Source organism: Paramisgurnus dabryanus, chromosome 13 (assembly GCF_030506205.2).
Source record: "Paramisgurnus dabryanus chromosome 13, PD_genome_1.1, whole genome shotgun sequence".
Classification (NCBI taxonomy): domain Eukaryota; kingdom Metazoa; phylum Chordata; class Actinopteri; order Cypriniformes; family Cobitidae; genus Paramisgurnus; species Paramisgurnus dabryanus.
In genome coordinates this window covers 2,803,937-2,829,719 of record NC_133349.1, presented here as the reverse complement: position 1 = coordinate 2,829,719, position 25,783 = coordinate 2,803,937, and the positions used below count along the sequence as shown (strand labels likewise).

The 25,783-nt window shown below is 35.6% G+C and overlaps 1 protein-coding gene across 1 annotated transcript; it reads right to left on the bottom strand.

Moving 5' to 3' along the window:
* nek10 (NIMA-related kinase 10) lies at positions 1-24,296 on the bottom strand. The gene is made up of 35 exons (XM_065298935.1): positions 24,191-24,296; positions 23,618-23,704; positions 23,479-23,539; positions 20,880-20,974; positions 20,702-20,800; positions 20,522-20,606; positions 20,313-20,354; positions 20,147-20,225; positions 19,973-20,040; positions 18,366-18,445; positions 18,204-18,290; positions 17,902-18,126; positions 17,692-17,831; positions 17,562-17,623; positions 17,289-17,363; positions 17,106-17,170; positions 16,904-17,006; positions 13,477-13,605; positions 13,259-13,396; positions 12,366-12,411; positions 12,167-12,288; positions 11,987-12,089; positions 10,282-10,357; positions 10,074-10,203; positions 9,788-9,858; positions 7,041-7,236; positions 6,824-6,920; positions 6,605-6,653; positions 5,534-5,565; positions 2,724-2,824; positions 2,258-2,368; positions 2,043-2,148; positions 1,913-1,965; positions 728-783; positions 1-585 (listed from the first exon to the last, which is right to left on the bottom strand). Exons 2-35 carry the CDS (start codon positions 23,677-23,679, stop codon positions 540-542), a joined length of 3,090 nt encoding a protein of 1,029 aa, XP_065155007.1. The 5' UTR covers positions 23,680-23,704; positions 24,191-24,296; the 3' UTR covers positions 1-539.
* Positions 24,297-25,783: the final 1,487 nt, after the last annotated feature.

Here is a 25,783-nt window from a genome sequence, read left to right as displayed (position 1 = left end):
CTATTGGAGCTCACTGTGCAGCCACTAAAATAGGGAAATAAAATTGGCCTTATAATAAAGCCAAAGCTCACAAACAGTTGCATTATATAAATGTACATTAAATATATATTTAAAATGTGTACATTTGTCCATCTACGCTATTATCTCTCCATAGGGTTTTTAAAAAACTAAATATTTGATTTATCCACTTTAAACTACAGCCCTAAGTTAAGTCAAATCAACCAAAAGAAAAACGGTAAAAGTTAGTAAATATTTCTCACATCGTTTCTAACGAATGCTCTGGGAAAATATTATACGTTCATCATATACTTTCACTTAATCACGGCCTCAGGCCATTCAGAAATACCGGTTTGCAAATTTATAAGACGCACATGTCATACGCACTTAGAGGGTTTTGCATCTGAGCTCTTTATATACTCTTTATATATATATTTTATAGCTTAATATGTAATTCTGTTTGGGTCTTCATTGCATGTGTGGACCTGAGGGGTTGCCGCCAGGCTGTTGCATCTCATGACAAATCACTGATGTCACGCAGGTCACGAGGTGTGACTTTTCGATTCTCCTCTAGAATCAAGCCTGCCCCTGTAAATCACACAAAGATTTACATTTAGCTTTTTATCTGAGACGACTTATAAAAATGAGGAAAATAATAAACATATTAGGAGCCAATAATATAAGAAGTCAGGTTCTTCCTATATTGAATTGTATTAAACTTAGTGACTACCTGCTCAGAGCTCGGTTGTAATAACCGTTCTCCTCCAGCAAATCCTCTAGGATGCTCTGAAACACAGATTTAAAACTTCAGACTACAACAAAGAAAGCCCATGTGTACATTGAACTTACATCTGTAAGTGTTTCTTCATTTATTTCCAGAGAAAAAATGTGATTCAATAAAGAAGTCTGAGCAACATGATCTAATGGAAAGTCATGTTATAGTCACAATTTTATTTGATTTTTTTTTATTTGTGTCAATGGCACGAAATTCAGCTTTTTTCGTGCCTTGAGCACGAATTTCTATAGTTTTTCGTGTCATTTTATGTATTGTTTTCTCTTTTTTTTCCTATTTTTAAATCGCTTGGGGTTAGATTTGGGGTTTGGATTAGGATGTACTTTTATTTATTGGTTTCTACATGTTTTTCTTCCACTTTTAAAACTATTTCGCCAGGAACTAGGGTTAGAGTTGGGGTTTGGATGTCTAAAAATGTAACGGAAAGTAATTCTTACCCCAACCGCAAGCAAAAATGGCAAGAAAATAGGAAAAGAGTATACATGAGAAAACTATACATAAAATGCCACGAAAAAGAAAGTTGTGCTACGGACATGAAAAACTATTTATAGAGATTCGTGCGAGTGACACGAAAAAGTCATTCGTGCTCAAGGCACGTAAAAAGCTGAATTTCATGCCATGGACACAAATAATTTCATCAAATTTTGTGTGACTAACACAACTTTCCGTGAGATCAGTCTGAGTCAGAGCCATAAACCAAACCAACCAGACTCACAACATTACAACCTGTTTCAAGGTATAAATTGTGTACTTAAAGATATTTTGAAGAATAAAACAGATTAGGGGCACCATTCATTTACATAGTATTATTTTTTCCTAATGGAAGTCAATGGTGCCCCAGATCTGCCTGGTTACAAACTTCTTTTTATATTTCTTTGTATTCAGCAAAACAAAGTAATTCATACAGTTTAGAATTTTCATTTGTTTAAATAAACTGCATCTGTCACAAAGAATGGTGAATGACACAAAAGGAATTGCAAAAGCGACCAAACATGAATGACATAAATAGGAGCGCAACAAGCACAAAAGCAAATATGTATGAAAATGCGGCTGAGTAATTTTGCTTTCATGCTGGCGGATCTCTCATCAGGATTATGTACCGGGTAAGTCTTAAAATCTCACCTGTATGTCCTCATAGGTGAGTCCATCTTGAAGACCACAATACCCTGAATCCCCTACCAAACACAAGATGATCTCAGCAGGGTTTTTAACGTTTAAATGTCAAACCAGGAAAAATGCTGACTTGATCTACCTCGACTGTCGGCAGAAGAAGGTTCTGAACCAAGAGATTGGATCATGGACCACCATTCCCTGCTTGCTGAGGTCATCTCTACCAACTCCTGGCTTCCCTGAAGCACCTGCCAAGAGGATAAGGAGTCTTACATTCACTAAAGTGACCACTAGATGGAGCTGTTTCTCTTTGTCAATGAAAATGCAGTATACTCTTAAAGTACTTCTATCGAGTACCTTATTGAGCTCCAGCTTTAGATTGTATGGATCACTTCCATGAGAAAACAACGGTTTCTTAAAGCGCTCGATCGTTCGCTGTTTGAAGCTGGTTTGGGGAGCAGGTGGAAGCTAAAGGTGAGTGTCAAAGAAACCAATGCATTACAATGATAAAACACTCCGTCTGGCTCTTTTTTATTATTACAAAACAAGCATTCTATATAAATGCACCAACATGCGCTTCGACAATAAGTTTTAATAAGTTATAACTTAATGGGGCGGTTTCCCAGACAGGGTTTATCATAGTCCCTGACTAAAATGCATGTTTGAGCTGCCTTAATTTAAAAACATCTCACACTGACATCATGTCTTTAAAAGTGACTTGGATGTCCTAATATAACTAAGGCCTAGTCCTGGATTAATCTAAACCATGTCCGGGAAACCTCCCCAATAAGTTATTAAAACAATCGTTGAAACTAAAGCTCACCTGAGTTATGAACACAATCTTATGCAGAAGCTCCAGAAGTCTTTGGTTCGGATCATCAATCTGTCGAACTTTTCTCTGTGACAAACAGATTCCTGCCGATGCTGGAAACATACAGTCTTGTTCAAAATAATAGCAGTACAATGTGACTAACCAGAATAATCAAGGTTTTTAGTATCTTTTTTATTGCTACGTGGCAAACAAGTTACCAGTAGGTTCAGTAGATTCTCAGAAAACAAACAAGACCCAGCATTCATGATATGCACGCTCTTAAGGCTGTGCAATTGGGCAATTAGTTGAAAGGGGTGTGTTTTAAAAAAACAGCAGTGTCTACCTTTGACTGTACAAACTCAAAACTATTTTGTACAAACATTTTTTTTTTCTGGGATTTAGCAATCCTGTGAATCACTAAACTAATATTTAGTTGTATGACCACAGTTTTTTAAAACTGCTTGACATCTGTGTGGCATGGAGTCAACCAACTTGTGGCACCTCTCAGCTGTTATTCCACTCCATGATTCTTTAACAATTCATTCACATTTCTTGGTTTTGCTTCAGAAACAGCATTTTTGATATCACCCCACAAGTTCTCAATTGGATTAAGGTCTGGAGATTGGGCTGGCCACTCCATAACATTAATTTTGTTGGTTTGGAACCAAGACTTTGCCCGTTTACTAGTGTGTTTTGGGTCATTGTCTTGTTGAAACAACCATTTCAAGGGCATGTCCTATTCAGCATAGGGCAACATGATCTCTTCAAGTATTTTAACATATGCAAACTGATCCATGATCCCTGGTATGCGATAAATAGGCCCAACATCATAGTAGGAGAAACATGCCCATATCATGCTCCATGCTTCACTGTCTTCACTGTGTACTGTGGCTTGAATTCAGAGTTTGGGGGTCGTCTCACAAACTGCCTGTGGCCCTTGGACCCAAAAAGAACAATTTTACTCTCATCAGTGCACAAAATGTTCCTCCATTTCTCTTTAGGCCAGTTGATGTGTTCTTTGGCAAATTGTAACCTCTTCTGCACATGCCTTTTTTTAACAGAGGGACTTTGCGGGGGATTCTTGAAAATAGATTAGCTTCACACAGACGTCTTCTAACTGTCACAGTACTTACAGGTAACTCCAGACTGTCTTTGATCATCCTGGAGGTGATCATTGGCTGAGCCTTTGCCATTCTGGTTATTCTTCTATCCATTTTGATGGTTGTCTTCCGTTTTCTTCCACGTCTCTCTGGTTTTGCTCTCCATTTTAAGGCATTGGAGATCATTTTGGCTGAACAGCCTATCATTTTTTGCACCTCTTTATAGGTTTTCCCCTCTCCAATCAACTTTTTAATCAAAGTACGCTGTTCTTCTGAACAATGTCTTGAACGATCCATTTTCCTCAGCTTTCAAATGCATGTTCAACAAGTGTTGGCTTCATCCTTAAATAGGGGCCACCTGATTCACACCTGTTTCTTCACAAAATTGATGACCTCAGTGATTGAATGCCACACTGCTATTTTTTTGAACACACCCCTTTCAACTAATTCAACTAATTGCCCAATTGCACAGCCTTAAGAGCGTGCATATCATGAATGCTGGGTCTTGTTTGTTTTCTGAGAATCTACTGAACCTACTGGTAACTTGTTTGCCACGTAGCAATAAAAAAATATACTAAAAACCTTGATTATTCTGATTAGTCACATTGTACTGCTATTATTTTGAACAATACTGTATGTGAAACAAAAGTGACATTAGGGATGCACCGATACAAAATTTCTCTGCTGATGTCAATATTCGATTGCTTTTTAGTGCTTGTTTCAATTTATGTTGTGAATATCTAAATGAGCTAAAGAAAAACACCACAGAGCATTTAAAATATGTGACCATTGACCACAAAACCAATCATAAGTAGCATGGTATTATTTTTATGGGTCAAAATTATTAAATAAAAAATCATTAGGATTTTAATAACAGATCATGTTCCATCCCATAAAGCAAAAAAAATAAAAGTTATTTTAAAAAGTATAAGTATGTATAAAATCTAAAATTAGTACATTTACATTACATTTTTGCAGTTGAAATTTTATTTAATTTGAATCTTTTCAAACCTGTTATGTTTACATGTTCGTAACTTACAAAATTTTTCTTCCAATGTGACATTAATATAAATGCTTTAAAATATATTTATTTTTAAAGTATATTTCAAAATAAAAGTATACTGGTGAAAAATACATTTTTGTAAACATATTTCAAAATATATTTTAGTACATATTTTGGGCCATTTACTACGGAGCCCCTAAGGGGACATTGAGCAAAATTAAATAAAGTTGAAACTTTCGCTTGTGAAACATTCATGTGCAGAAGTTTAAAACGTGAGCATGCGGAACTAAACTTTAAAAAAAATCTGCGCATGAAGGTTTCCTTTTTTGGCTCGGTAATTTTCTGTATATTTTGAAAAATATTTAAAATTATATTTGAAAATATATTTCTTTGCCATATTGGATGAAGACATTTTGTACATTTTCTACCTTAAATATATATAAAATGTATTTATAATTCGTTTGTGTTGTTAAGCGCTTTATTTGGATAATTGTAAAGGCAATTTTCTTAATATTTAGATTTTTTTGCACCCTCAGATTCCAGATTTTTAAATAGATATATTGCGGCCAAATATTGTCCTATCCTAAACCAAACATCAATAAAAAGCTTATTTATTCAACCCTAACCCATGATGTAAAAAAATTGACCCTTAGGACTGGTTTTGTAGTCCAGAGTCACAAATGTCCCTATCATTGGCAAAGATTAATATGACTATTTACCTGGTCGAGATTTTCCCTTCTGAAAGGCCTCACTGCTGAACACACAAAACACGTTTAGTGCTTTTGAATAATGATAAACATTAAAATCCTGATAACTCATGTTAATCTTGAGTACCTAGTATTACATCCTTATATCTCCGAACAGTCTTTAGTTTGATCAGATTTATAAAAGACAGATCAGTTCTTGCAAATGTTTCTGGAAAAGCACGAAATCCCAGAGGCATCCAGCAGGAGAAGCGAGTCATGAGCAAGCAACACACACAAAACATTATCCCACTATCTCTGGACAATTTATGGTTCACTACATGTTCGTGTCGTTTACATTATAAGCACTTACGCACCGATTGCAAACAAAACACAGACATTTGAAGCAGTTTTACTTACCGCCTGCAATTCATGACCCGGTTGGGACTTTTTAACAAAATCCAACGTTAAACAACCACACTCGCAAAACCCTGCTGCTACCCCGGATAAAAAAACTATCCATTGTTTCCATAAGGCTAAGTTACTTGAAAAGCTAAACAAGGCTTTCTTCTCCTTACATCCAAAAAAAACCTACTTCTTTCTTGTCATTGTTGATATAAAACAAAGCTGTCACGTGGAGTGATGCCTGTGACTTCTACTCGAAGGAACAACAATGCTAATGAGCATCCTCATCATTCTCGCTCTCACTCTGATTGACATGTGGGCGTGCTTTTCCAGGGGAAGTGCCCATAAAAGGAATATGGGGTCACTGATATGTAACGGGTACCCAAGAGGCGGCCCAAAAATACTTGACAGCATTTTTGACACTTTGCATTTGTTTAGCATGAGGATAACTCTTTAACTGTGTTAATGAAATAGCATTAAACCCCTCCTTTAACATTCATGATCTTATCGTGAATGATTCATCTGAACACACTGCTCCAAATTCTCTTTATAATCATACATCGAAATATAAAAACTTGATTTGCCTCTGAAACAATGTTCATTTACTTTTACAACTGTTATATAAATTCTAGTATATAATGTCCAATTTCCAATTAAAATGATATCTTGTATGTCAGTGTACAGCACAGTATGTAAACTTACCTGGCCAGGTTTAGCTCATCTGAACACTTTACAGCACACTGGGCATTTTCTGTAAAAAAAAGTGTTAAAAAGAAGTGTTAGCATACTAATATACTACCATAAACAATTATGTTGAGTCCGAATCAAGTGTCCAGATAAACTTAGATGACTCAGACTCAAATAAGTTGGACTCGAATACAACATCAATGTTATTTATGTTTTAAAACAGAACTCTGCAACCTCGGCTCTGATCTTCTTCCTCTAAAACAGATGCAGATGTTTCAAAACTCTGTGTCTGTGGTTCATCTTGATCATCTTGTACTTTAAGGCTCACACTCTAAAATAAAAACAACATCCATAGATTATTCAGCTTGTATCCCATCTGAAAGGGAAAGTTTTAATTATTGACAGGCACACAGATTATAATAAAATCAAAACAAAAGTTTTCAGAGCAAACCTGTTGTGGGCCGCACATCCTGGTCCTGTTACTCTCCAAGAAATACCTCTGTGCTCTCTTTCGGTCACGCTCTGCTCTTCTCTCTAATGAATTATGGGATGCACACAGACCGTCCACAAACCTCATCATGATGTCAGAAATTCGGGAACTGACCTCAATGATGTCAGGACGCACGTTTGGGTTAGGAGTCAAGCACCTGGGCAGAAGCCAAAAAAGAACTTTTGATCTAAACCCAATATGATAACTTATATAATGATAACTCAAAACTAGGGGTGCTTAACGATTAATCGCGATTAATCGATAGCAGAATAAAAGTTTTTGTTTACATCATATATGTGTGTGAACTGTGTATAATAATTATGTATATATAAATATGCACACATGCATGTATAATTATAAGAAAAAAAATATTTATATATTAGGTATTTATATTTATATATAATATAAATTATAAATAAATATACAAATGTATATACACATGTAAACATTTCTTAAATATATACATGCATGTGTGTGCATTTATTTATACAAAGTTATTATATACAGTTCACACAAATATATGATGTAAACAAAAACTTTTATTCTGCTATCGATTAATCACAATTAATCGTTAAGCACCCCTACTCAAAACGAGTCGTTACATAAGATAAGGACAGATCAATGCCACCACAATGTCTTGCTAAGCTATTTGGTATCGGCCAGAATGACGTTTTGGGAATTCAAAAAGCAGTTTCAACTTAATTCAGTATTTAGCTGAGCAGGTTTGGAAATTTTAACTATTTTTTATTACTTTGGAAACCCTGCAAACATCACTTAAGCCTTCATGCAAATAAGAGGATTGCAGCACACCTTTGCTTTTCATTTTGTTTTAGAAAATGCTCAAAAAGCATCGTGTTTATAAGGAATCGTCCAAGAAAGTAATGTCCGTACAGTATATCACTTGAACCCACCATAGAATTAAGCAAAAATCAATCAAATAAAGATTAAATCAATCAAAAGCACAAAATGTTGCATACACAGCTCTTAAAAAATAAAATACCACTCCAAAATAATTGACGTTTTCTGAATGTACTACTTATAGGTAAAAAAATCCAAATAAAATATTATTTTTTTATGTACATTTCATTGCAACAAATGAAAACTGGATTAACTGGTCAAAATGCACTGGCTAAGGTTGTGAATAATTGCATTAAAGTAGTGGGTGTGAAATTGATGGCGTTGTCAGATTTGTATAATAGGCAGGTGCGTAACATTACATCCGACATACACTCACCTAAAGGATTATTAGGAACACCATACTAATACTGTGTTTGCCTTCAGAACTGCCTTCTGGCATTGGCATTGATTCAACAAGGTGCTGAAAGCATTCTTTAGAAAAGTTGGCCCATATTGATAGGAAAGCATCTTGCAGTTCATGGAGATTTGTGGGATGCACATCCAGGGCACGAAGATCTGGTGACTGTAGGGTCCATTTTAGTACAGTGAACTCATTGTCATGTTCAAGAAACCAATTTGAAATGATTCGAGCTTTGTGATATGGTGCATTATCCTGCTGGAAGTAGCCATCAGGATGGGTACATGGTGGTCATAAAAGGATGAACATGGTCAGAAACAATGCTCAGGTAGGCTGTGGCATTTAAACGATGCCCAATTGGCACTAAGAGGCCTAAAGTGTGCCAAGAAAACATCCCTCACCCCATTACACCACCACTACCAGCCTGCACAGTGGTAACAAGGCATGATGGATCCATGTTCTCATTCTGTTTACACCCAATTCAATGTCTCAACACAAATCGAGACTCATCAGACCAGGCAACATTTTTCCAGTCTTTAACTGTCCACTTTTGGTGAGCTCCTGCAAATTGTAGCCTCTTTTTCCTATTTGTAGTGGAGATGACTGGTACCCGGTGGGGTCTTCTGCTGTTGTAGCCCATCCGCCTCAAGATTGTGCGTGTTGTGGCTTCACAAATACTTTACTGCATACCTTGGTTGTAACGAGTGGTTATTTCAGTCAAAGTTGCTCTTCTATCAGCTTGAATCAGTCGGCCCATTCTCCTCTGACCTCTAGCATCAACAAGGCATTTTCGCCCACAGGACTGCCGCATACTGGATGTTTATCCCTTTTCACACCATTCTTTCTAAACCCTAGAAATGGTTGTGCGTGAAAATCCCAGTAACTGAGCAGATTGTGAAATACTCAGACCGGCTCGTCTGGCACCAACAACCATGCCACGCTCAAAATTGCTTAAATCACCTTTCTTTCCCATTCTGACATTCAGTTTGGAGTTCAGGAGATTGTCTTGACCAGGACCACACCCCTAAATGCATTGAAGCAACTGCCATGGTTGATTAGATAATTGCATTAATGAGAAATTGAACAGGTGTTCCTAATAACCCTTTAGGTGAGTGTATATCACCTCTTCATAATGCATTTCAGATCCTCTCCTCTGGATCTTTGTATAGGGTTCATTTAGCTAAGAAAAACAAATTTTAATTTGTTCCTCATGCTATAAGCTTGATTAACTCAAAAAGGAATGGGTAGTTTTTTGTGTATTTGGTGTAAGCTGACCCTTATGTTGCAGAACAAATTGCCTTTAAGGGGGACAATAAAGGTTACTAAGAAAAGAAAATGTAAACATGCTGCAAATTTTGAAGTGGTCTCCACGTTTTCCACAGCTATATACAGTAAGTAGAAACTTTTAAGGTAAACTTAAAAAAAAGTCAACTTCAGGGATCTCATACTGTACCATTGAATCATGTGTGTAACTCTCTCAGAGAAAGCATCATCCTTTATTGGCTCATACAGTGCTTCCACAATCTGAAAACATGAGGAATAAAGATATATATATATATATATATATGACCCTGCCTGCGTGTGAAAACCCAGCTAAAGTCATTTTGTTGTGATTTACTGTTTTTCCCATAAAACCATGCTATATAACATGAAGCTCATTCTGTGTAAATATAATCTTCTTATCTTTAATATTGACTGAGTAAGGTCATGTCAAAGATTTAGCAATGTTAAGATTTCACCTTAGTAGCGAGCGAAAGCATGTTTGCACTGCAGAAAGGAGGCGTGAGGGTGACCATCTGATAGAGGATACAACCTGTGGCCCAAACATCTGCTTTCTCACCATACGGCTCGTTCTTCACGATCTCTGGACTGATCAAAAATAACACAACATACACAACTCATACACTTCTCCTGCAGATTTTCACAGATAATGACAGATGTACACACCAGCAGTACAGTATTGTTCCAACGACTGATGTCAGCTTGCTGTTTTCCTGTTTCTGCTTTGCAAGACCAAAATCAGCTGTGAAAGATTAAATACATATTGGTTAAAAAGATACACGCCAGAAAAACATTTTACACTTGACTGATTTTAAAATGTGCTTACTTTTGGTTAAGAAAACAGTACATAAACAATCAGTGTTTAAAACTGCTTCCCTTAACCTGATTCACAATTTAAGCTGTCAGCTGTCAGTTTCCAACTGAGATGGAATAAAGCAACAGATTGCATCTTTAATGCTAATTGTAACAATATAGGGGTGAGCGGGGCACAAACTAACGCAGGGTTAATTGTAATGCAGCTAGTTTACATATTTCTGCAGGGCCGAGCAATCTGTACTTTTGGTCTTTTTCTCTTACTGTCAGAAGATCTTCTGTGAATTTGTGAAAAGTTTTGGTTAAGATATTGAACAAAGAGTGTTTTGGAGGCATGAAAGTAAATTTCTTCATCTTATGTTGTTTATGAATTCTGAGTTGTGTGTCTAAGTCACCAAACCCAACCTTATATTATTTTAATCACTTTCTTGTTACCTAAAACATAACAGCAGTTTGAAACATGTCAACAACTCCTAGTAACTGATAGCTGGGATTGAAAACATTTTTACACAGTGGGGTTAGTTGTCACACTGTGTTACAATTAAGCCTCAGGTATACGATGATAATGAAATGAAAACAATGTAAATACTATGAATCAAAATGATAACTGTTAATACAATATCAGAGTAAATAACTCACAATTATGATTTTTTTTGTCTTAATTGTACAGCCGTTTCAAAAAAATCTATTTCTATGCATTGCTACATAATAGACGGATGGTTAGATGAAGGATCATGGATGGATGAATGTGTGGATATCTATCTATTATAGGCAGATATATAAACAATATCCACCTTTAGTATATAGACAGAATTTTATTGAATTATTTGTGTTTAAAAAAAAAAATTCTAGCAGGTGTTACAACAAACCCTCTGTTTGTTACAATGAACCACACCTATGGGGTAAGTTGTCACATTTGCACTCCTTTGTCACTTTCGGTGTAATTGTAGAATAACAGTAAGTCTTACAAACAAACTTTAAGTGTTCATTTGTAGCAGAGATGTGTGTGTTGATTGTGTAAAAAAATATTAATCTAACTTAAATATGTTTTGAATTATAGAGCCAAAGTGCAAAAAGCGTTAGGTTGTGCCCCTCTCTCCCCTACTCTCTTACTTAGTGTTTTTATCTTGTTTTCAGTACAAATATCAAAAAATTCTTAGGTCATTTTGCTCATCAAGAAAATGCATCTTGATTTAAGAAAAGAAGTCTTGTTTTTAGACAAAATATATTAAATTTAAGTAAAATTGTGCTTAAGCAAAAAAATCGTTTTAAGCACAAATTCACTGAAAGTTTATATTTTTTGTTTAAAAACTATCCTGTTTTTCTTATGTCATGAGGGATTACTACATCAATGCATAAAAACAAATAATCAATTATTAAAAATCTCTCTCTCTCTCTCTCTCAAAAATTGATAATACAACACATCGTGATGCATCAAGATAACGGATTGAATCGTTGACATAATAATCGTAATCGAATCGTGAGACCAGTGATGATTCATACCCCTAATGAGCAGTCCAACAATACAGTTACATTAAAGTAATGACACTTGACTCACTGAGGGTGACTTTATCTCTCTCTCCGAGCATGATGTTATTCGGAGTAAGATCACGGTGGACGATCCGTTTCTCTTTGTGTAAGTATCTTAAAGCCAGACATATCTATGAAAGTATAAATATAATGTTAGTTTACTCATCTTTAATCAGATTTTCCTCTCTGTGGACGTTCAGATCCTCACCTGTATAAAAATATTCCAGACTCTTTCTTCAGTAAACATCTGCTGTTTTTCTTTGAGAGAATTGAAATGTTCAGCCAGCGGCGCTCCTACGATGAGCTCCATCACAATGTAGAGTTTGTCAGCTGAGAACAAAATTGAAAACACTGTCAGTCGTAAACAATATAAAAGGTTGAAAAAATGGTCACAGATGGATACTTACTTTCTAAAAACGTCTTAAAGTATTTTACAATGTTCGGGTGTGACATCTGAAAGAAATCAAGAAAAACTCAATGTTTGAGAAAGAGTTTGAGACATTAGGTCTCATTCACCAAGCATGCATATGTAAAAATTTGTTTTCAAGAACAAATCATAATCCAACAAAAACTTCCGTACTAAAATTTTCTTTAAATCACAATGCAAGAACAACTTATACCACACGTACCCAATAATCATAATTAATGGCAACTATACTTATAATGTATACAATAATAAAATATATGATATTTACATATTATTATATACACTAAATTTTTCTACACATATAAAGAAGATATGCATAATGACAATCCTTTACACTTTGCTTCCTCACTTTATTAAATCTTAATAAAAGCATCTGCTTAATGACTAAATGTAAATGTAAAGTAAATGTAAATGAGAAGTCCAAACGTCAATTTACTTGATCTTGATCTGTTTGATTTTAGATACAGATGTGCATCTTTGGTGAAATCATATTACCGGCCTTAACGCATCTGATACTAATTGTTTACCAATATCTGTTATGCTGATATACACACACATCACACCTGACTTCCTCCACCAACAGCAAAACCCCCCAAATCCAAAAACTAAACAAAACCAAACTTTACAGATAACGGATATGATAGTACATTACTTTTATTAGTTCTTCATCCTTCTCTTAATTTTTTTATTGGACAGTTGCTGCGTTGCAACATGCCCTTATATGGAACTCTTTTTTGTGCATGTATTATGCAAATTGATAACCTTTTGCACGTGCCTGTGTGAATTAGGCTAAATGTTATCGTAAGAAGTGCATATAAATGTGAAAAACTGTTTGTAAATGAGATCCATTGTAAAGTGAGAACACATGTGAACCTGTTCTTTAATGATGGTCAGCTCAGAGACGATCTTCTCCACGCTGCTGTCTCGGGAGCGCGTGTCCTTGCCAAAAGCAGGATTGTGAAAGTTCACTTCCTTCAGTGCGAGATAATTCTGTCCACTCTGCTTACGGACCTTAAAATCATCACAACAACAGTGGATGAGTGTTTTTTAGTGGCACATAGTGTGATGATAACTACAGAAGTCATTTTCACCTTATAGACGCTGCCAAATGCACCACTGCCCAGATGATCTAGAACAGCATAACCATTAATAACTCTCAAAGGAGGTCGATTCTGATTCACTGTCTCTATGTTTTCCTTGAGAACATCCAATTCGTCCTTCTACAGATAAACAACATAAACATGGAAAAGGGAATCAAAATATAAAACATTCAAAGTTGCAAACATCTGTGCTCAATGATTTTTGAGATCTGCCCGGAATCATTCATTTTATGCTCTTTTGATATTGCATTTATTCTCCGTTTTTGTCACAGTTTTGTTACTTTGGCCAACGCAGTGTAAGTAACGAAAAACAAAGCATCTGTGACAAAATAAACAATATTAGTGACATGCCACCCTATCTCTTAAACCCTATTCACACAGCACGCTGACCCTGAAAATGTCCTTCAGTGTGAGCGCAAACACGTCCCAAATTTTTTTCTGGGATTGCTTTTTCTGGGGCCTAGTAACATTACCATAACATTTACAGAAAACGTCAAGTGTGAACAAAATACAGAAACAATGGGTCTCATTCACTAATACGTTTTTCGTATTTATACGCACATTTGAAATTCTCACAAAAACTTTTTTAAAGACGTGCATCTGTATCTAAAATAAAACAGATAGGACAACAAGTCATTGATGTTTAGACTTCTCATTACATTTACATAATGTTTACATTAGGCATTAAGCAGACGCTTAATATAGAGATTTAAAAAGTAAGGAAGTAAAGTGTTAAAATTTGTTATTACATGCAGAGGCGTCATGCCCATTTAAACTGAGGGGGCACGTGCCCCCTAGGTTTTTTGAGCCAAATGGATTTTGCATACAACCTGAAAATCAAAAAAGCGTCCATCAATCGGTAACTTGTCTTTTAATCTGTTTAATATCCACAATATTATTAATTCTGTGCTGCATCCTTGTCACTTTTCAAAGATTTTTTCCGTTATGATAGTGTTTTGAACATGTTACATTACTTTCTGGTGGCAGGCGCTGCAGTCAGAGCAGCCGCAGACGTCATCAGCGTGAGCGCGCTCACGAGCTTTCATGTTGCTGCTGCATTTGGCTATCTGAGGAATTAAAACGTGCAAGAAACGCTCACAACATTTTCAAACCCCAGTACGGTAATGTGCAGTTAACCTCCTCTGTGTAGAAAATGTATGGTTTAAAATGTGACCGTTTCAACGTTATATTAGTAGAAATTTCTAGATTCATCTTCTTGGTACAATGCCAAAGTTCGCCAGAGTTCACGTGGGCGCGGGATCACACATGCTCACATATGAGGTAAAATTTAATGCAAAAATTCGTTCCTCCAATCATTTTATCTAAACATATTAGGGCTGTGCAAAAAATCGACTGCGATTATCATGCGCGTGTCATCGGTAAAGCCGGTTCGGTGATTAGTATTAAATCGCCATCAGCTGCTTTTAGATGGAGCGGCATTTATTACACAGACCCGTAGTTCACCGAGAAGCTAGGCAAAATCGGGTTCATAATCGAGGAAAATCGATTACGATTATCTATGCGATTTTGCCTAGCTTCTCGGTGAACTACGGGTCTGTGTAATAAATGCCACTCCATCTGAAAGCAGCTGATGGCGATTTACTTCTAATCACGGAACCGGCTTTACCGATGACACGCGCATGATAATCGCAGTCGATTTTTTGCACAGCCCTAAAACATATTTTTTTAAATCATTATTGAACATTAAAATCAATCACGTTGCTATAGCTTATGTCATTTTCGTTGTTTATATACTTTATGGATTTAAAATGACATTAATTTCATAATGCAGTTGTTGTGCAAAATGCATTAATGACACAATTAAAGGAACAGTATGTAAGAAATGTATATCAATTAATCATTAAATGGCCCTGATATGTCACTAGACATTAAGAAATCATTTTCATTTCAAATACTTATATCACTGACAACAGTGGTCTGGTCAGGATATTGTCATTTAAAAAGTGGAGTTGCAGCCCTCAACTGATGTTTATGTTGTCGTTTGGTATATTGGCCACCAGCTGTGTGATTGCAGTACCAGTTTTAGCCACACGTTTTGTGATTGCAATACCAGTTTTGGCCACAATCCTACATACTGTTCATTAAACAAAACTTAAATAAATAAAACATGTCGTTTCTGTTCTAAATATGATACCAATATCATGTCATCATTCTGATTGAATTGTATTTGATATGAAAGTGAGTGAACACTTTTATTTTGGAGTTTTTTGCATGAAGGCAGGGGCGCTCATATTGTTAGAAATGTAAGTGCCATGGAAAAGACTGAAAGCTCTATAATATAATTCGTTTGATGTATGTGTATGCAGAAATTTCTGTGAACTGTGCACACTCTGCCCCCTTAAAAAAAATTGGTGCATGACGCCCCTGATTACATGCATCTATAAATAGGGCTGCATAACGATTAATTGCGATAAATCGTTTGCAGAATAAAAGTTTTTTTTCATATATGTGTGTGTGTGTGTGTACTGTGTATAATAATTATGTATATATAAATACGCACACATTCATGCATAATTTTAAGAAAAAAAATATATTTTAAGTATTTATATATTATATAAATTATATATGCATATAAAAATTTTTAATATTTACATGCATGTGTGTATTTATAAATACATTATTATTATTACACACACATATATATGATGTAAACAAAAATCTTTTATTCTGCAAACGATTAGTTGCGATTATTCGTTATGCAGCCCTAGTAGAAAACAATAATTAGGCTATAAAATAATGTATAATATACTTTGTATAATAATAATAATATAGATAATGTATATAATAAAATATAATAGAAAATATTATAATAGAAAATATTATAATAATCTATCAACATTATTAAATGCATTATAATCATAGCCTAGTATTTGATTATAGAGTACGTGATTATTCCGTGATTATACTGTGTGTATTAGTTGTTCTTGAATTTTTTTTATACATTTACAAGAAATTTTGATACTAAAGATTTAGTTGAAACATGATTTGTTAATGAAAAAGCATTAGTATGCACATCTCAAGCACAAATTTGTGCGTACTCATGCTTAGTGAATGAGACCTAATGCCGTAAGGGCGTAATGTAGTGAGTACACGGGTGTAATCTCCACGAGAAGTTATCGGAAAATATCTTTAAATATGCCACGTGTCTTTACGGGATCTTTACGGGATGTGTGTGAAAGCACCCACAGATTCCGGAAAATCATTGGCAGTGTGACTGAACCAAAATCAAACGATCCCGGACAAATCCAGGGACACATTTTCCGTGTATTTTCCGTAATCTGTGTGTAAATAGGGCTTTAGATAGACACAGACACTATCTTCCCTACAGACATTTAAATCCTCCTTTTAAAGATTTATGTGACGGAGTGTCTTCGCTCACCCCACATCAGTATCTTACCGAAAGAAGTGAGATTTTTTCTTGCAGAGGTTCATATGCAGAAATGTCTCTTACATAATGTCCAACATCAATAAACATCCCAAACAGCTCTGGGGAAAAGAGTCTGGAACAAACAAACCAACAACATGACCGTCATGAGAGATAGAAACACTCTACGTACGTCACTTACTTCGTCAAAAGTATAAAATCAGAAATATAATACCTTTTAAAATGATGTCTATTGCGTTCCATACTAAAAAGGAACCGCAGAGCCCTAAAAGCATAACACTTTAGAAAATAAGGAGCAACAATAATAAATAATTAGTATATTTCATATGCTGTTGTTATGAAACAACATGCATTTCACTGCAAATCATATTTGAATACATTCACTCGACTGACACACCTGTAGAGATTTTGCCTGAGGTCCGTTAAAGCTTTGTGGCAAAATCAGTTTGCCGATTATGTACACCCCATTCTCCTAAAATATAAATGTATATATGACCACACTGCACATTAATACATTTTATTTAAGAGAAAAAAGAAAAACGCTGCACAAATTAAAGGCACAATATGTAATTTTCACCACTAGATGGCGATAAACAACATCAACGGTGCAGATTGATGACACTGTCAAAGCAAATTGTTGTGCCTTTAATGAATTAATGATGATATCTACCTGAACTACATTATGTGCTGTAGTGTCATCCAATACGAGCTCAGTGATCGCTGCACAGCATGCTGGGAACAGGAATGAGGGTTAATGCTTTCAGTTATTATCCGAATGTGCAACTCTCGTCTGACCTCACCTGCCTGAAGATTCATGATGTTCTCTGCAGTCTCCTGAGCGCTGACCTCTGCCTTCACATACTGTTTATGTACCCTGCCCGCTGCGTTGGCACTGGAGATCGCATCTATTGTGGAACGATCCGACACGTAGATTCGCTCTCTGCAAAAAAGGTTTTGAATGACGTACACATCATGAACACTAAAACCAGCATGATCTAACTGTGACGCACCCATGCAAGATTCGCAGGAGTTGCTGCACGCCGCCCCATGCCCGGATCTCGGCGCTGGCGTCCGGATCCTGACACAGCTGCACGAGGACCCATACGGTGCTCCACAGCAGCTTTACGTGGTCAGCGTGCAGGAGACTGAGGAGCACGGGAACACCGTCGCAATGGCGCACCTGTTTCCTCACGCACTGTACGGCACACAACAACCGCAGCAGCTCTGCGCTTAACCTGACAGGAGATGCAGAGATACATGATGCATCTGTCCCAAATACTTTGAAAAACAGACTTTAAGAAGTCAAACCTACCTTTTAGACAACATGTCATATTCTTGTAACACAACTAGAAGATGCTCCACAATAGACAGCTCTCCGATCTTCTCTTTACATTCTTGACTAAATGAAGATTAGCGATTAGGTCAGGAAGGTTAACATAGACTGTAGATTTATATCAGTGGGATATTAACGCACCTTTCAGCTAGTGTGGTGAGCGCCAGCAGAGCTCCTAATACCACACCGCTGTCCCGCATAGACAGCAGCTTTACTAGGGTCTGCAAAAAACATTGAACAGTTAGAAAAAATAAACACATAACCACCTGCCGTTTAAATGGATATGACTACGTAGACTTGTATGCTTTAACAAGTCACAATGAAAATGAAATTTAAAACATTTTACATTTTTTGGGAATAATGGGGTATTTTTACAAATGACTTATCTGTGATTATGTGCCCTCATAATCTGTGAAGAGCACCAATCAGTCTTTCCAGAAAAACGCTGAGTTTTTTTGTGATTGCTGCAGGCAAAAATCCTTGAACTTGCGGCATGTTTTCTTAAAAAATGCGATGGAATATGCAGGATATTTATGCAATTTTATGCTGAAATTGTGGGAACTTGCAAAAATTGTGGGAATTGCAAAAACTGCGGGAACTTGCAAAAACTGTTTGCAGGTTTTCAATGATGTTCACGTCACATAATCACGTCATTTCATAACATTCCCCTGGCAACAGGGGACATGGCTGCGCTTGTGTGAAGTAAATGCAACATTTTTTAACTTTTTCAATCACTACTTTCATTTCATTGTGACTTTAATTCTTTATATTTTCCTTCTTTTACTAAAATCATTGATAGATACACATTAAATATTTTCATTACTTCAAAGGATCCCAACATGTAATACTCATTTTAAGCTGTGGAGGTGGCCATTATGCTTCGTGCATGGTGCTTTCTGCATAGATGACGTGTAATGGTTGACGTGAAATATTACTACAGTTTACTATAGTAAATAAATACTATGTTATCTACTGTAGCGTTTTATGTAAGAATGTTTTACTCCCCACTTTCTTACCTCTTCAATCATCTTAATTTTGATGATCTTTCATTTGTATGTTGTCTGTATTGTTCATCATTTATGTTACTCTCTGTTTCATATTGAAAGGGCTGAACAGAGGACTTTGATGTTCTTGTATTTTTATTGACATGCGGGTGTCAAGACCACACACCACCACCTACTGTCTGTGTGCATTTATAACTCTCATCTTCTGTTTCACATTATTTAAAATCTACTGATTGAAGACTTGTTTACCATGTTTACATGTTAATCTGTACGGGTTTTAATTTCACATCACTTCAATCACATTCACAATCCCACTGTTAATCTATTAAACCATACATGGGATTATATTTGGGGTACCTTTTAAAGCATTATACATTTTATGTCTGACCCTGGAGCACAAAAAACAGTTATAAGTCACACGAATAGCCAAAAATACATTGCATGGGTCAAAATTATCAATATTTATTAATGCCAAAAATCATTAGGGTAAAGATAATTTTTCATAAAGATATTTGTTAAATTCCTACTGTGTAAATATATCAGCAACAAAGTAATATAGTAATATAGTAATATGTGTTGTTAAGGACTTCAGATTCCAGATTTTTAAATAGTTGTATCTAGACCAAATATTGTCCTATCCTAACAAACCACGTATTTATTATACTTTCAGATAAATTTTGACCCTTATGACTGTTTTTGTGGTCCAGGGTCACAAATGGATTATTTCCTCTGTGAATCTGTTACCTTATGTGCTCCACAGTTAATAATCCACCGTCTCTGTTCCTCAACCGAAGACAATTTCTGAAACATATCTGTAACACCGCGAATTAGGAAAACAGGGACAGCAGACACTTTATTCATCTTGTGGCACATTTTTGTGGCACAAACATATAACACACTGAAGCACATTTGTCTTACATGTCATGGCGACCAGCTGCTCAATGTCCAGTGTCTGTTCTCTACATTCAAGATACACAGTGGCCACAGACTCCATATACTGAAAATCATCCAATGAGACAAACACTATAAATGAGCTGCTGTGCCTGTACTCACGGCTTAAAATATCCGAAAATCTTTACAGTACCTTAGCAAGCTGTCCAGCCCCCTCAAGTTCAAAGAAGACTTTCTAAAACAGAAGGCAGACATATATGCCAAAAAAAGGCAGATTTTATTTCTAATCTCCCATATAAAACAATATCGCTATCACTGTTCATCAGTTAATCGCTGCAGTATGTGGTTGAATAGGGGACAGTGTGACACGATTTCTCCACATATACTGGATTTGGGACTTGCCTGATAAACCGGATCTCTGATGAATAGTCTCAAGCAGTTTAAAACTCTCAAAACACCGTCGGATGAAGAAATCTCCAACCACTCACTGAAATCAAAAAAGACTTATCTAGCATTTACATTACAACATCTTTATCTGGGGTCATTCTTATAGCAGGACAAATCATGTTTATATATACTAACCTGAAACCAAGTCTGTTCTTGATCAAGGCTGTGAAGATCTCCAAGAAAACCTTATGATGTGGTCGCTCGCTAAAACATCTCTGGTTTCGATAAGTCACGCTGTTAACAAAATTAATACTGGTTACAAAAAACAACAGGAGAGGCAAACCTGGTTTACCAGACAGTATGATGTGTGCACCTGAAGTTATCCAGCTCAGACGCTTCAGTGATCGGACCGTTCTTACGGCTGTCATGAACATTTAAGGAGAGCTGTAACTTTGGTCCTCTGGAAACCTAAGGTGATGAGTAGAGATTCGTGTTTACTATCACAGATCTGAACTCAGAATGTGATTATAAATTCATTTTTTTAACTTAATTTAAATTACAACTGATCAATTGAAAGACACCTGCAACAACTAGTCATTGGGAGGCTTTTGGACTAATTTTGAATGGTCATTGGTCTGCTTTCATTACGCGGATCTGGCAAACCTGACAGGACAATGACGAACGCTGCACAAACGAACGCTGGTTAATATAAGTGAGTATTGTTGGGTTTTCATAAAAATAGTATGAACCACAAACATCTTACAAGCAAGTAAGGAGGAAATTCAGGTTTTTATTAACACATGTGTGTCACTTATCATATGGCTTATTTATTGTGTCAATAATGAAAAATTTTAATTATCATCAAGGTCCAAAGTTAAAGATTAAATTAGTTTATTAATCGGTGGAAAATTTCCTCAGCACATCTCTGTAGACTCAATTCGTGTTCATTTTGACATTTAAATTTTTTTACTATTTAAAAGCTGAACAAACTTTTTTATCTGACTTTTTTAAAGTGTTTAAGTTTTATAATTGGGCCCCAGTGCTTCTAAAAATAGGTTATTCAAATTTGCCTCCCCTTCTGATGTCAGAAGGGGATCTTATTATAATGCCACCCCTTAACCTGCACTATCCAACCACAGCACTGCCATTTAGTGCAGAAAGAAAGAGAGAGATAGAGAGAGAGAGAGAGAGAAAGAGAGAAAGAGAGAGAGAGAGAGAGAGAGAGAGAGAGAGAGAGAGAGAGAGAGAGAAAATAATTAACAGCACAAAATAGTTTCAATTTCAACAAGCCACCATTATGAAGATCAGTGTTTGAATTTTATCAGCTTTTTTGCATTTAAAAGGACACACCCAAAAACTGCACATTTTTGGTCACACCTACAAAGTGGCAATTTTAACATGTTATAATACATTATCTATATAGTATTTTGAGCTTATAATTCACATACGTACTCTGGGCACACCAAATATATACTGTATTTTACATCTTAAAAAAGTCTTGCGAAATGTCCCCTTTAAGGCTTAAAATATAAAAATCAAAATTATAATACAATAAAACTGTAGTAGTATGTGGCTTTTGCACTTTTAACATGTGAGTACACTTCTACACATGAATACCCTAATTTTTCTTATGTAGCTATAATTGAAAATATAATTGAGAAAATTTGTATGTTTTATCTGTTTTAGTCGATTAATCGGAAAAAAATAATAATAATAATAATCAGCCGATTAATCGATTATGAAAATAATTGTTAGTTTCAGCCTTTCAATGAATGTTACCCAATCCTGATTCACTTTAGGGCTTTCACACTGAGCTTAACCCTGGGTCATCTTCGTTTTAAATCCCGCTTTTAACCCAGGGTTAAGGATCGTTTCACACTTGTTATTTGGAAGCAGGGTTATCCCTGAAATTAACCCAAGGTAGCACCGCTTTTGTGGGGTTAACTCTGCATTGCGGTGCCAAACCCATGCAGTGTGAAATAGGGATGGGACGATAACCAGTTTCACGATTAACCACGATAAAATGTCCTGACGGTAAGTAGTATCGTTTAAAATTGTATTATCATTACAACCGTGTCTGATTACCGTGATTTTGAAAACTTGCGGTAAATCCTGTCCAGCCAGAATCTGTTTGACGCAGACGCAGGCACGCACATGCAACATAGTTTTTTTTGCACAAGAAGGCATTTAAGTGATAATGTATTGTATTCTTTCACGGTAAACTTATTAGAAAGATTTTTTTTTAAATTACCACAGAAATAATTTCAGGGACTTGAAATATTAAATTGTGATTTTCAAAAATAAAACTTGTTCAAATGTTTTCAGTGTGTGTATCAGTTATTTTCATCTCATTTTAACAAAACCATGATTATACTGATAACCGTGATAACTTTGGTCACAATAATCATGATATGAAATTTTCATACCGTCACATCCCTAGTGTGAAACGAAGCAGGGTTAGAATGTTATGACCCCAATTCCCGTATTTTCCAGACTATAAGTCACAATTTTTTCATAGTTTTTGTTCAGTATACTATTGTGTATCGTCTAAAATTGTATCAAGTTTGTATTAGGTTAACATAAGGACAACTATTCAGCCTGCTGTTCTGTGTGTGATTGTTTACTTGCCTTTCCAGATTAAATGTCTGTTCTTCGGCTTAGATTTTGTGAAATAATAATGCGACTTATATATTTTTTTCGTCTTCATGACGCATTTTTGATTGATGCGACTTATACTCCGGAGCGACTTATAGTCTGGAAAATATGGTAATCACAGCCTAAGCAGTTTATGTGTATAGGAACAGGGTTGGAGATTCCTGACCCAGGGTTTAGGAATGCACAGTGTGAAACGTCAAATTATGAATATCCAGGGTTATCTCTTAACCCATGGTTAAGTATGAACAGTGTGAAACAGATAACCCAGGATTCCGTTTACCCCGAGGTTAAGAATAACTTTGATGTAAACATCTTACCTGTTGTCTGGATACAGGAGCTGTGATCAATGCTAAAAGTCTTTTCAGATCAAAAAGCTCCCTACGAATAAAATAAACAATAATAAAAATCAGCAGGCAAACTACACTTCCATTAAATGTCATTTCAGTGATGGCTTACTTGTCTTTGGGTTTAGGATGTGATCTGGTTGGACCTCTAGACTTTCTGTCTTGGAGAGGCATGTTGATCCAATCTTCACTATCATGTCTGCAGGTCAGTCAATCACATGAAAAATATTAAGTAAGATCTTTATGTGAGGAAGATTCAATTTTAATCGAACACAAAGCATTACAAAACTAGATACAGTCATATGTATTACTTTGATGATGGCATTTTCTTTGCTTTATTGGATATTGGCCAACATGATCACTGTGAAGCGTCATTGCATGATTTTAGAGGATGTTTGAGGTCAGTTCACCTCAAGTTTACACAGGTGTCTTATTAGATGTCTCTACAGGTGTAGTATATCACATTAACTATGCACACTGACTAACAGTTATACAAAAATTGCTCAAGAACGTTTTGTTTTGAGCAGTATGTTTATTGTTTCAACATTTAAAACTTAATAAAATGTGTAACTTGCAAAGTATGCTATCTTGTTGATATTTAAAGTATTCCACATATATTTTAAGCGACCTAGTGTCCTTTGCGCCACTACAGCTTATAAGACTAAATGGCTTCATATTTTCTCACCTGTATGTATCAGAAATATTCGTCAGGATATAATCTCATGGTTCAGTTCAAGGTCGATGCATGAAACTGTGGATTTCTGTATGTTTTTGAGAAGACAACACAGAGGAACTCGAATCAGCTTGCGCCGTGGAGCGTGAGCAAACACATGAACCAATGAGAGGACGCGATGTTGACGCCACTGCGGTTACCTTGGTGATCATCTACTCAGCACGAACATCGCAACAGCGGATAATTAACATATTCAAAATAATAAACAATAATAAAAAAACGCGTTTTTTAAAACCCAAGTTCCTTACTTTCAAAATTATCATTCTAAAAAATAAGATAACAAATCAAATACACAAACTTCAATAATACACGCCAGTTTTCTATTCATATAGATAAACAGAAATGCAAAAAGATTCACAACCATTCCTTCATAGGTAACGCGTGACGTCATTCCCCGCAGACACTCCCACCTGGCGGACAAAAGCAGAGATGCCCGCCAGTTAATAAAATAGTTGTTGTTTATAGATGCTCAGGAGTTATAACCGTTTGTATCTTGTTTGAGAAATAAAAATAAATGAGACGATTTGTGCTAAGGTGCCTCTGTCCAACATTAGCATATAGCCTACGACGTGCAAATATACTTAATGTTTTTAGTCAAGGGCGTGTATCAAGGTAGATTGTAAAGTTTCACCAGTCATTTAACAGTTATCATCAGCTGTGAATTCTCTAATATTGAATCTTATCAATACTGTGTGGTGAAGATCAAGTCTGATTTATCACTGATGGTTTACATAAACGTGGAAGGACTTTTAGCACAGAACCTAGTTGCATAACTACTGCTATTAACTACCATAACTAACCCCTAACTGTCAACTTTTACACAGTCTATAACTTTTGTTTTTAAATATAAAAATCTCCTTTCTTTTATGTTGTTCATCTTTTCATTTAAACTCTTACTTGTATCAATTCCCATATGGCAAAAAAATTATATATTTCAAATACCAAAATGGCCAAATAATATATGTACTAAAATATTTTGAAATATGTTTTAAAAAAAGTATTTTCAACCAATATGCTTTTTATTTATTTTAAAATAATATTTAAAAAGATGTCAAATAAATCTTTGGTGTCCACAGAGAACGTATGTGAAGTTCTAGCTCAAAGTATCATATAATTTATTATAACATTTTTTAATTACCACATGTGTGAGCAAAAATGTGCTGTTTGGGTGTGTCCTTTATATGCAAATGAGTTGATCTCTGGACTAAATGACAATGTGTTGGTTAGATTAAGGGGCGGTATTATCCCCTTCTGACATCACAAGGGGAGTCCAATTTTAAATGAGAATGCAGAGAATGCTTTACCAAAACTAGGTTACTGGGTTGATCTTTTTCACATTTTGTAGATTGATACTGGAGCACTGGAGACCCAATTATAAGACTTAAACATGGAAAAGGTCAGATTTGCATGATATGTCCCCTTTAAAGCATTTTTTTATTCACGTCACATTGAAAGAATAACTTTGTATGTTACAAACCTGTAAACATAACAGGTTTAAAAACTTTAAATAAAATATATTTTCAATTGCAAAATATATACTTGTAA

Excerpts from the sequence above, each read along its gene's own strand:
- nek10 (XM_065298935.1), bottom strand. The coding sequence starts at position 23,679 with ATGCCTCTCCAAGACAGAAAGTCTAGAGGTCCAACCAGATCACATCCT. Across the intron at positions 23,540-23,617 it reads CATCCTAAACCCAAAGACAA|GGAGCTTTTTGATCTGAAAA; the intron begins GTAAGCCATCAC and ends TTTTATTCGTAG. Across the intron at positions 18,291-18,365 it reads CTCACCACACTAGCTGAAAG|TCAAGAATGTAAAGAGAAGA; the intron begins GTGCGTTAATAT and ends ATCTTCATTTAG.